At 35.3% G+C, this 12167-nt stretch overlaps 1 protein-coding gene across 1 annotated transcript in view; it reads left to right on the forward strand.

Moving 5' to 3' along the window:
- CCDC178 (coiled-coil domain containing 178) overlaps positions 1–12167 on the forward strand; it is a 460722-nt gene that overhangs the window by 34849 nt on the left and 413706 nt on the right. The window contains exons 4-6 of the mRNA XM_064293218.1: positions 45–67; positions 1479–1573; positions 4165–4365. Coding sequence (XP_064149288.1) covers positions 45–67; positions 1479–1573; positions 4165–4365 — 319 coding nt within the window. The remainder of the gene's footprint in view (positions 1–44; positions 68–1478; positions 1574–4164; positions 4366–12167) is intronic.

Raw genomic sequence — 12167 nt, forward strand, 5'->3', positions numbered from 1 at the left:
GATGCTTATAAACTGATTTGTACTGAAACATTTTATTTTGACAGTTTGAAACGGCTCATGAAGAATGGTAAGGACCTTTCCTGCTTCTTTTATTGTTTGTTTTTCATGTTGAAGTTATTGATAGTCTTCTCTAGAACATAGTTTTCCTTTTAAAAGGAACATTAGACTGAAAGTAGGATTTTCTACATCAAATATTAAAATTATCTTTAAAAATATAAGAGAATTATTCTGGTTTAAGAACTAAGTGAGTAGATCTCAGAAGAGAAAACACAAATACAGACCTAATTAAGTAATTTAGTATATCATGTAATTTGCATTACAAGTCAATGGGGAAAGAATTATTTAATAAGTGAATCATGCTGGAATGATATTTAACTCTTTTTTTAAAACAGCAAACAAACAGGAAACATTACATCATATTATTCAACGAAAAATGTTTTCAAAATGAAAATTAAAACTTTAGGAAGAAAATATAATGACTCTTTTCCTTACTTAAGAATAACAAAGCTTTCCTAAATAAATAGTGGAACACCAGTAAGATCAAATACTATGTAGCCATTGAAAATATTTAATGGTAATCAAATACACCCAGAATCAAATACACAGAAAGTAATATTATGTGACTAAAGCAGGATGCAAAATATTATGGCTTTAATTTTACAAAAAAATACCACTAGAAGATCATGTTCTATAGTATCTATGGAAAGAGTAAATGAGTATGGACAATTTTATGTTCTTTTTATTTTTGGTATGCATACAATTTTCTTAAATTTGCAATACACATTTAATAAATAAGGTATAATGGTTTTATAAAAATTAAAAAAATAAACTCTGGTTTGTTGTTGATACTTGTATCTAATTAAAAGAAAAGTACCTGCTTTCAAATACTGTGAAGGTTAGTCTGGGATTCTAGAATAGGACCAGAGAGATAATAATAATAAGAAATATTTCATTACTCAGCATATAAAACTTCAGCTAGAGAGGAACTTCTGAAAGGAAATAACAGTTTAATTTGGATATTTTCTAAACAGTTATTGAAAACCAGCATCAAATCTGAAATGGTATTTTTACTCCTTGTAATTTATATGGGTTCCTCGGACCCTGTTAACCTGAAATCAGAGAAATGTGTCATCCACATTGTTCTCCAGAAATATCCTCTTTCTGACAGCAACACTCATCCTGGGAAAGACCAATTTCTTTTTAAAAAAGTAAGGAAAAAAAATACTGCTTTATTATCTCTTCAAATTTTCAGGTCATTTGTAATAAAATTTAAGTTAATATGAATTTACCATTAAGTGTAAAGCCCATTCATTACCTATTAAAACATCACTATACTAATCTCCTATGTGGAGGACTAATGTGCACAGTGTCACCATAAATATTTAAAATTCAGTATAAGAACATCACCTAAAATTTGTTTTATTAATTTTTAGTACAGCCCTCCCTTACCAATTGATTGCTTCTTTCACATTATATAGGAGTATAGCTTCTTCCATAAAAGGAATGACGGAAGAAGATTGGAGTACAAGAAGTGTTGCTGCCCCAGAGCAAAAGATCAAAACAGAAGAGGGAGGTAAAGTTGTTCCTCACATTTACTGAGGAACATAAATACATTATATATAAATAATTACACATAAATAAATTAGACATAAATATAACAGTATTTAAAAGATCAGTGGTTTTTCATTGAATGTATTTCTAATCTTTACTATAACCATGTTTATGATGTTTACCATTCTTCTGAGTGTATAATAGAGAAACAAGCCCCTATATAATTTATTAAACATTCATTCAACAAGTATCTATTAATGGTATTATATATCAGATCTAGTTCAGTTCTCTCCAGTCCAAATTTCTGTGATAATTGAAATGGCCTATATTTAGACAGTCTCAACAGAGAAGCTATTAGCACACACAGCTGTTGAACATGTGAAATGTTGGTTAATGAGACTAAGGAACTGAATTTTTAAGTTTTATTTAACTTTAATGAACTTAAATTTAAATATAGTCACGTGTGGCTTGTGGCTGCCATACTGCACATCAAAATGCTAGTTTATATATAAGTTGTCGTATTATTGTCACAACTTACAAAATGTAAAATACTTTACTTACTGGTGTTGTATGTGTGTTAGCATTACATCTATGTATTTGAATATATTCTTTGGATTATATTAAACAGCTCTTATCCCCTCAGTGGTACTGTCACAAAAAAGTTTTGGTAAACAATTTTAGAGAAAGGTATCTCAAAAATGAGGGATTTCTTTTGAAGGAAAAAATGTTATTTTGTTATTCAAAGCCGTCATTTATAGCAGGCTCAGTTGTTACTGTTTCCCTTTTTCATATTTACGTCTATAAGGGAAATGAAAACCTCGGTTATTACTTATTAAGTTTTTACATGATAAATGCTGAGACAAGAAGTTAATATATGGATAGTCGCACAGTTCAAAATAATCTTGATGAGCTAACAGTAAAAAACTAACTGAAATTATGATTATAAGCATGCACATTTGGGTCAAAAACACAGGATATAGCAGGATGAGGGGAATATATTGTAATTAAACACTTATGTTTAAAAAATTGCAGGCAGCTGCTCACTCAGTAGCTCAAATAGTGGAGCTAATCCATGTGGTAGTCTAAAAAACAACGAAAAACACACCAACAAAACAACTTGAAAGAGATGTTAAATGGAATGTTTTAGAGTCACCACAAGTTATTCATACCTGCATTTATTCCAGAATGTTATTAGAGGATGTATAAAAACAAATAATTAACAACGTAAAGTGTCCAGCGTGTGGTAGAATGTGACAAAAGAAGACAGTAGACTTGAAGAGACCAAATAAAGGAGCAGTCCACAGAAAGATAATTTCCATGCATTAAAATGGGGAAATTTGTTTCGCAAGAATTCTTTGCAGTCAGCATGCTGAATTTCTTTGACAAGCTCACTGGATTAGAAGTGGAGGCTGTGGCCTCTGAGCTTGTCCCTATAGCTATCCTGCCATCATTATGTAATGCTCCTTTCTAGCAGAACACCATTGTCTTTATCGTCTAAAACCAAAACAAATGCAAAAAGTTTATTAGTTGTCTTTATTCTTGATACAGTTTTACTATTTTTTTCTCCAGTCGCTATGAGTCGGAATCGAATTGACTCGAAGGCACTGGGTTCAGTTCTCTGAGGGTCTTGCCTTACCTGACATTTTTTGTTTATGTATTCTTGTCACGTCATTTTTGGCAAAGACACTGGCAATAGGCATAAATCTCACAAGGGTGAGACCCATATCTTTCTTGCTTACTGATCTACCTCCAAGACTGAGCACATTTTCTAGAACATAATAAACTCTATATGCATTTCTTGCATAAATAGATGAAAGAATACCCACATTAAAATTTTTGTTAACATGAAACCGTATCATTCCAGAGCTGTAAACCAGGAATCACAACTGAAGCTCATTAAAAGAGTTAATTTATATTACAAACAAATAAATAGAATTTGGAAATGACGAATTCCTGGCAAAGCTAAGTAGAGAAGTTATTATCTGATAAGACTGAAGAATATAAAGTCTTATTTCTAGGAACAGTCTGAAAATTTTCAATATTTAGTTGATGTGATCATTATGATTTACTTTTCTCATATAATGGAAGGAAACACAGGTACTATTTAAAAATAAAACTCAATAATTCAGCTTGTGAACAGGACATTTTTTTTTTCCTTGATATGAAATAATATTATTTATGAAGGTATGCAGTTCAAATCCACCAGGCACTCCTTGGAAACTCTATGGGGCAGTTCTACTCTGTCTTATAGGGTTGCTATGAGTCAGAATTGACTCGACAGCAGTGGGGTTTTTTTTTTTTTAATGAAGGCATAGGTTTATATTTAGCTATTCTAATTATTTTATAAAATACTCATTTAGAAATATGCCTTCAAAGGTTATAATCAATGTTATGATTGTATTATAATAAAACTGTCTTTAAAAGGCTGATTCTCTTTTCTAAAATTCTCTTATTAAATATTGGGCTGATAGAAATGCATTTATATTTACCCAATATTTAATATTAAATATAGAAATATTTAAAAGACTAGTGGTACAACTAACACCCATGTTCCCACCACCCAGATTATAGGCTGAGTCACTAACAAATGTGAATACATATTCCTATTTTAAGATGAAAAATGTCCAGAAATAAAGCAGGAAATGGGAACATTGCTGTCAGAAGCCATCCATCTCATTAAAAGCCTAGAAACCGACCGTGCAGAAGCTGAAGAGGCTTTAAGACAACAAAAATTGAGAAGGAAAAAGATCAAGATGAAAATTGATTCTTGGTCAATCTGGAGACTTCAAGAACTCCCCTCCGCTGTGCAGAAAGGTAACAATAAGGGTTTTTCATATTTGCTTCCTAATGGATTGGAGAAGCATGGATAACCAATTGCACCCCTGAATACAATACCACTTCTGTTCTGTTTAGGGGGACCATATTATTTAACATCCAAGCCCGGGCATGTTTGGGAGACACCGGTAATAATTCTGGGCTCATAACAGATAAACTGGGACCGTGCTGTGTAAACCTGGACCTGCTGGCATCCTGGCTTTGTTGGAAATTACATGGATTTTTTGGCATGCAAACACTTGGCACATGTTTTGTATAATGGCTGTAATATCTGAGCTATTAGAAACTTAAATTTATTGCCAGTTGGTTTCATTAGCCACATCTTTAAATCTAAGAAAACGCAACAGCTCTAAGTGTTAACTTAGGAATTTCGTGCATCTGCTTGTGAAAATTGAACAGCAAATTTGCCTCGGCAACTTCTAGCATGGCCTGAAACCTAAACTATTTCAAAGAGTCCTGCAGGTAACATATGTTTAAGAAGGAAACAGTCTTTTAGACCTCAGAGTGAGGGACCTGTTGTGATCTATTAAGCCATCTGAAGGCACTGAATTTTTTATTCTCCAAACATAGTGCCTTACAAAACAAGCCTGATTACCTGAGTCTGCTTGAGGCTGAAAGGTTTTTACCCTTTCGTAGCATAAAATTTCTAATTCAGGGTTCACATGCTTCTTTACTGGATTATATTAGGGTTCCCATATAATGTATCATTTAAATCAAGACACCTTTGAAAAGAAAAAGTAATTAATTATTACTCTGGGACAGTAGTCATTAAATCTAAATTACGTGTCAAACGTTCTGAACCCATAAACCCCTTTTTTATGTTATATGATGTTCTAAAACTGTAGTCCCAAAGTGAGGTGTACACATTCTAGGAAATTGTAAGAAAATATCAAAAGTTTTATTTATATTTTAAAATTTCATTCTTTTTTTCATTCTATTTTTGAATAGTGCTTTACATTAATATTAATAAATTTAAAAAAAGCATAGATAATTTCATAAATTCTATACATACATATATATTGAGGTTTTAGAGACAACTGAGGCTATAGTAGGATTAGAATAGGCATCCTGGAAACTTCTGGATCCCAACCGATTCTTGACATTTCTATCTAACTCATACTCACATCCACAGGGAGTCATCTGCCATTTTTCCTAATTGTTTTGGAGACATTGCCTTATTAGTATTAGAGAACTCAAAGTTGAAGGTTTGTTTTGTTTAAATTTTTGTTCATCAATTTGTGTAAAACTTCATATATCCTTTCTAAGAATATTTAGATACTGTAATTTTGGGCCGAAAGGAGCTCTACCTAAGGAATTACTGAAATAAAATTAAATTGAGATATATGTGTACCTAATAAATGCCCTTTAAGTGATGGAATAAATCCTCGTCATTGGTGATCATTTATGGTATGAGTTGCCTTTTATTCAGTATTGTTTCAGATCTATTTAAAAAAAAGAAATTTGTGTCACTTTGCCTTATTCTATTTAAGTAGCTAACACATGTATTGAAACTTGTGTTCATTATTACTATGTATTTCTTCAGTGCCTTTTATTCATAACACATTCATGAAAGATAATATGCTTTCAGGAATGTGCCAACTTTATAATATTTTGGATGTAATCTATAAATTTTATAAATTGGTTTACAAAGTATAGAAAGATATATTTTCATAGGTTTTAGATTCTCTAAGTCTCTAGGATACATGATGGGAAGAACTTGTAAACTCCTTAGCAGCTTTACATTAAGTATGATGTGTGCTGTAGACTTAGATCACATTTCATTAAGTTAAGGAATCTAAAGAAATTTACTTCTTTTCTAGATATCTTCTGCTTACTCCTCCAGATCCATTTACTCCCCTTGGGTTCCCTGTTTTGTGGCCCAGGACACTGATTTATAATAGGCTGCATCTTTTCCACTCTTTCTTCCTGCTGAGTTGAACCAGTGGTATTCACCTGTCAAGGGGTCATGGGGAGAGGGAGTCATGGAGAAGAGTGAGGTTGGAGTATTACACTCCTGGCCCCCTCTCTCTACCTGGCCTCCGTAAGCTGACCACACTTCCTTATGAATATGACAGCCCTTGGCATCTTGTTGTTGTTGTTGTTGTTAGGTGCTATCGAGTCCGTTCCGACTCATAGCGACCCTGTGTACAATAATGATGCACTATCATCACAATCATTGTTATGCTTAAGCCCATTGTTGCAGCCACCATGTCAATCCATCTCATTGAGGGTCTTCCTCTTTTCTGCTGACCCTCTACTTTACCAAGCATGGTATCCTTCTCCAGGGACTGATCCCTTCTAAAACAAGACCAAAGCATGTGAGACGCAGTGTTGCCATCCTTGCTTCTAAGGACCATTCTTCCAAGACAGATTTGTTCGTTCTTTTGGCAATCCATGATATATTCAATATTCTTTGCCAGCACCACAATTCAAAGATGTCAATTCTTCTTCAGTCTTCCTTATTCATCATCCAGCTTTCACATGCATAGGAGGCAATTGAAAACACCATGGCTTGGGTCAGTCACCCCTTAGTCTTCAAGGTGACATCTTTGCTTTTCAACACTTTAAAGAGGTCCTTTGCAGCAGATTTGCCGAATGCAATGTCTTTTGATTTCTTGACTGCTGCTTCCATGGGTGTTGATTGTGAATCCAAGTACAATGAAATCCTCGACAACTTCAATCTTTTCTCTGTTTATCATGATGTTGCTTATTGATCCAGTTGTGAGAATTTTTGTTTTCTTTATGTTGAACTGTAATCCATACTGAAACCTATAGTCTTTGATCTTCATCCGTAAGTGCTTCAAGTCCTCTTCACTTTTGGCAACCAAGGTTGTGTCATCTGCACATGGCAGGTTGTTAATGAGTCTTCCTCAAATTCTGATGCCCTGTTCTTCTTCATATAGTCTAGATTCTCAGATTATTTGCTCAGCATACAGACTGAATAGATATGGTGAAAGGATACAACCTTGACACACACCTTTCCTGACTTTAAACGATGCAGTATCCATTTATTCTTTTCGAACCACTGCCTCTTGATCTATGAACAGGTTCCTCAGGAGCACAATTAAGTGTTCTGGAATTCCTATTCTTTGCAATGTTATCCATAGTTTGTTTTGATCCATACAGTCAAATGCCTTAGCATAGTCAATAAAACACAGGTAAACATCCTTCTGGTATTCTCTGCTTTCAGCCAGGATCCATCTGACATCAGCAATGATATCCCTGGTTTCATGCCCTCTTCTGAGTCCAGCCTGAATTTCTGGCAGGTCCCTGAAGATATACTGCTGCAGCCGCTTTTGAATGATCTTCAGCTAAATTTTACTTCCATGTGATATTAATGATATTGTTTGATAATTTCCATATTCGGTGGGATCAGCTTTCTTGGGAATAGCACTAAATATAGATCTCTTCCAGTCAGTTGGCCAGGTAGCTGTCTTCCAAATTTCTTGGCATAGATGAGTGAGTACTTCATCACTGCATTCCTTTGTTGAAACATCTCAGTTGGTATTCTGTCAATTCCTGGAGCCTTGTTTTTCGCCAGTGCCTTCAATGCAGCTAGGACTTCTTCCTTCACTACTGTTGGTTCCTGCTTATATGGTACTTCCTAAAATAGTTGAAAGTCGACCAATTCTTTTTGGTACAGTGACTCTGTGTATTCTTTCCATCTTCTTTTGATGCGTCCTGAGTTGTTTAATGTTTTCCCCATTAAAAAAAAAAAATAGAATCCTTCAATATTGCAACTCAAGTCTTGAATTTTTTTCTTCAGTTCTTTCAGCTTGAGAAATGCGGAGTGTTCTACCCTTTTGGTTTTCCACCTACAGATCTTTGCACATATCATTATAATACTTTGTCTTCTCGAACCCCTCTTTGAAATCTTCTGTTCAGCTCTTTTATTTCATCATTTCTTCCTTTCGCTTTAGCTACTCGACGTTCAAGAGCAAGTTTCAGAGTCTCTTCTGACATCCATTTTGGTCTTTCCTTTCTTTCCTGTCTTTTTAATGACCTCTTGCTTTTTCATGTATAATGTCTTTGACGTCATTCCACAACACATTTAGTCTTCAGTCATTGGTATTTGATGTGTCAAATCTATTCTTGAGATGATCTCTAAATTCGGGTGGGATTTACTGAAGGTTGTAATTTGGCTCTTATTGACTTGCTCTAATTTTCTTTAGTTTCGTTGCATATGAGCAATTGATGGTCTGTTCCACAACTGGCTCCTGGCCTTGTTCTGACTGATGATATGGAGCTTTCCCATGGTCCTTTCCCACACATGTAGTCGATTTGATTACTGTGTATTCCATCCGGTAAGGTCCACATATATAATCGCCATTTATGTTGCTGAAAAAAGGTATTTGCGATGAAGAAGTTGTTGGTCTTGCAAAATTCTATCATGCAATCTCTGGCATCATTTCTATCACCAAGGCCATACTTTCTAACTACCTATCCTTCTTCTTCTTTGTTTCCAACTTTTGCATTCCATTCTTCAGTAATTGTCAGTGCATTCTAATTGCATGGTAGATCAGGAACTTGGAGAGATTGGTAAAAGGAAGTCTTAGAGAGAGTTTTGGGGTTGACCTTTCAAAAGGACAGAATATTTATCTAAAGTATCATTAGATGGGAAACCCTGGTGGCATAGTGGTTAAGTGCTATGGCTGCTAATCAAAGGGTCAGCAGTTCAAATCTACCAGGCGCTCCTTGGAAACTCTATGGGGCAGTTCCACTCTGTCCTGTAGGGTCGCTATAAGTTGGAATTGACTCTACGGCACTAGGTTTGGTTTGGTTTTTGGTATCATTAGATAATTGTGTTCTATATAAATGGTCACCAAAGTACATCTACTATGGAGGAATAGCTCAGTACTTAAGTAGGACGCTATATCTTTTAATTTTTTTGTTTGTTTTTTTGTCTTGTGAATTAGTCAGCTATTGTTGCAATGATACTTTATAACATATCACCATGGAACTCAGTGACTTACAATAATAAGCTCTTTTTTTTCTCCCACTCATGGGGTGATTCAAATCCAGTGGGCTTGGCTCAATGCTGTGTGTGGTGTTCTGCTTTGTATTTCTCTTAACCTCCTTGGTTAGCAGTTTCCCAGAGTCACACTTTTCTTTTGGCAAATTCCAGGAGTACATGTGGTGAATAGAAAACATAGGATGCCTCTCAAGGTGATGGCTTGAAACTGGTACATTTTCACTTCTTCCCACAACCTTTGGCCAAAATAAGCAATATGACCAACCAAGAATACACATGACTAGGCAGTATCTCTGTCCTAAGAGGGAAGGTAGTGAGCAGTAATCTGATCTGTCACATCTTGCTTTTGCTGACTCTCCCAGATACTGAGTTGTTTTTAGTATAGAGTCTACTATTTTATCATGATCTCTTATTCATCTGTGATTTTTTAATATAGGAGTCCACTGAGCCTTTGATTGCCTTTTGTTTTCTATTAGGATCCTAAGATTTTGAGTGGTTATAGATCAATTATTATATTAATGTTTTAGCTTGAGTTTTGATCTCTAAGTCTTTATAAGTTTTAAGTTTGAGGGTTTGTTTTTTTTTTTCCTGTGTAGTTATTTTTTTTTCTACCCAGGGACCAACTATTAAGTTTTCTATCCAAGCTGTTGAAGTTCAAAACTATGAGCAAATTTTTATTAACAAATTTAATTTTTTAACTTGTTTTAAGTCTATTCTGACTTTCTATTTCTTGCTTCAGTTTTGATAATTGTATCTTCCTAGGAGTTTGTCCAATTAATTTTTTGCTATCTAGTTTATTGACATAAGTATTCCCTTTTAATTATTTTAATTTCTGTAGGGGCAGTAAAAAAAAAAAAAAAAAATTTTTTTTTTTTTTTTTAGTGGCAGTAGTGATGGCACCTTTTTCATCCCTGACTGGTAATTTGTGATTTCTCTTTTATTCTTGGTCAGTCTAGTTAAAGGTTTGTCAGTTTATTTGAACTTCTCAAAGAGTCAACTTTTACTTTTATTGATTTTCTCTATTGTTTTTCTGCTTTAATACCATTCTTTCCTGATTTTCTTTGTTCTGCTTGATTTGGTAAAAATTTAACCTTCTATGCCTTTTTTTATGCCTAGTCCCATGAAGTGTAAGATTATATTATTTACTTGATATCTTCCTTCTTTTCTAGTATACCAAAAACCAAACCCATTGCTGTCACATCGATTCCTATTTATAGAGACAGTATAGGACAGAGTAGAACAGCAACATGAGATTTCCAAGGAGTGGCTGGTGGATTCAAACTGCCAACCTTTTGGTTATCAGCCATAGCTCTTAACCACTGCAATAGACATTTAAAGACTATGAACTCTAAGAACTGCAGTAGTTGCGTTTCATAAATTTTTATACGTAGTAAGTTCATTCTTATTTAGTACAAAATATTCTCCAGTTTCCTTGTGATTTCTTGTTGACCTGTTGTTCATTTTGAAGTTTCTGTTTAATCTGCAAGTATTTTGGGATTTTCACACATTTCTTTCTGTTATTCCTTTCTAATTATATATTGTGGGCTATGAATATATTCTTTGAATGGTTTCAATTATATTAAAATGACTTAGACTTCTATTTTCTTCATTTCTTGACTGCAGATTTGTTTGTTTCATCCTGCTTTTTTTTTTTTTTTTTTGGTTATGTCTGAGCAGGCAGGCTGTGTGTTCTTTGTTGTTTGCACGTCTCTAGTCATGGTGCTTTTCACCTCCTTGTCCAATGGGCAGGGCCAGACTGCTATGGTGCAGCAGGGCAGATCCAGCTGAAGGGAAGGGGCCGAGATGGGTTATTTGTGGCACGTAGTAAGGCCAAAAGGACAGGCCAGGAATCAGTGCTGGGCAGGTTCCAGTAGGCTGTGCCTGTGCTGCCCAGAGGTATGATGCTCAGTGCACATTGCAGGTAGGCAAGAAAGAGGGGGGAGGTTGTGATGTGTGGAGCTAATAGGGGTATAAGAAAGAGGAGAGAGAGGAGAGAGAAATAGGAGTCAAAAACAAACAAGCAAACTAATAAAGAAAAAAAGAGTGCTAAAGGACCTTGCCATCAGAGTGGATAGATAAAAAACTGAGAAATGGAGAAAAGCAAAAAGGAAAAAAAAGAGAAAGAAAGAAAAAGGGAAAAAGAAAGAAAAAGTAACTAGGTAAGAATTTGGAAAAGAACAAAAGAAAAGAAAAACCCCCAGGAGTCCCAGAGTCCCACCAGTGGGGCTGCTAAGACTGGGGAAGTGGCTCCCAGGCTGCACAGTATAGCCTGGCTAGAGGAGGTATAGATGTCACACAGCACCAGGTATTCAGGAGACAAGACAAGAAGATAAGTGTTGAGAGATGAGAACTGAGAAATGGAGAAAGACAGAAAGGGAAAAAGAAAAGAGAAAAAAAAAAGAGAGAGAGAGAAAGAGGGGAAAAAAAAGGAAAGAAATGCTCCCAGGGATCCCACCTACCCGCTGAGCAGATTGGGGGAGTGGACTAAGCTGTGCAGTGCAGCTGGATAGAAGGCGCTCCCAAGCTGCAAAAAGAAAAAGAAAACAAACAAAGCGAAACAAAACAGAACAAAGCAAAACAAGGGAAAAAAAAAAAAAAGCCCCAGGGCTCCTACCAGCATGGTGTCACAGGTCAGGGGAGTGGTTCCCCAGTTGGGCTTGGCTTCACAGCCTTTCAAGAAGAAGCAAAGATGGCACACGGAGCCAGGTGTTCCAGAGAAAGAAGGGGGAGGTGGTAGGAGGGACAGAAGAAACCAAAAGAGACAGAAAGAACCAACACCAGCTCAGGAGCCTGGCCAGTGTGGGCAGGA

This window comes from Loxodonta africana, chromosome 11, assembly GCF_030014295.1.
Source record: "Loxodonta africana isolate mLoxAfr1 chromosome 11, mLoxAfr1.hap2, whole genome shotgun sequence".
Classification (NCBI taxonomy): Eukaryota; Metazoa; Chordata; class Mammalia; order Proboscidea; family Elephantidae; genus Loxodonta; species Loxodonta africana.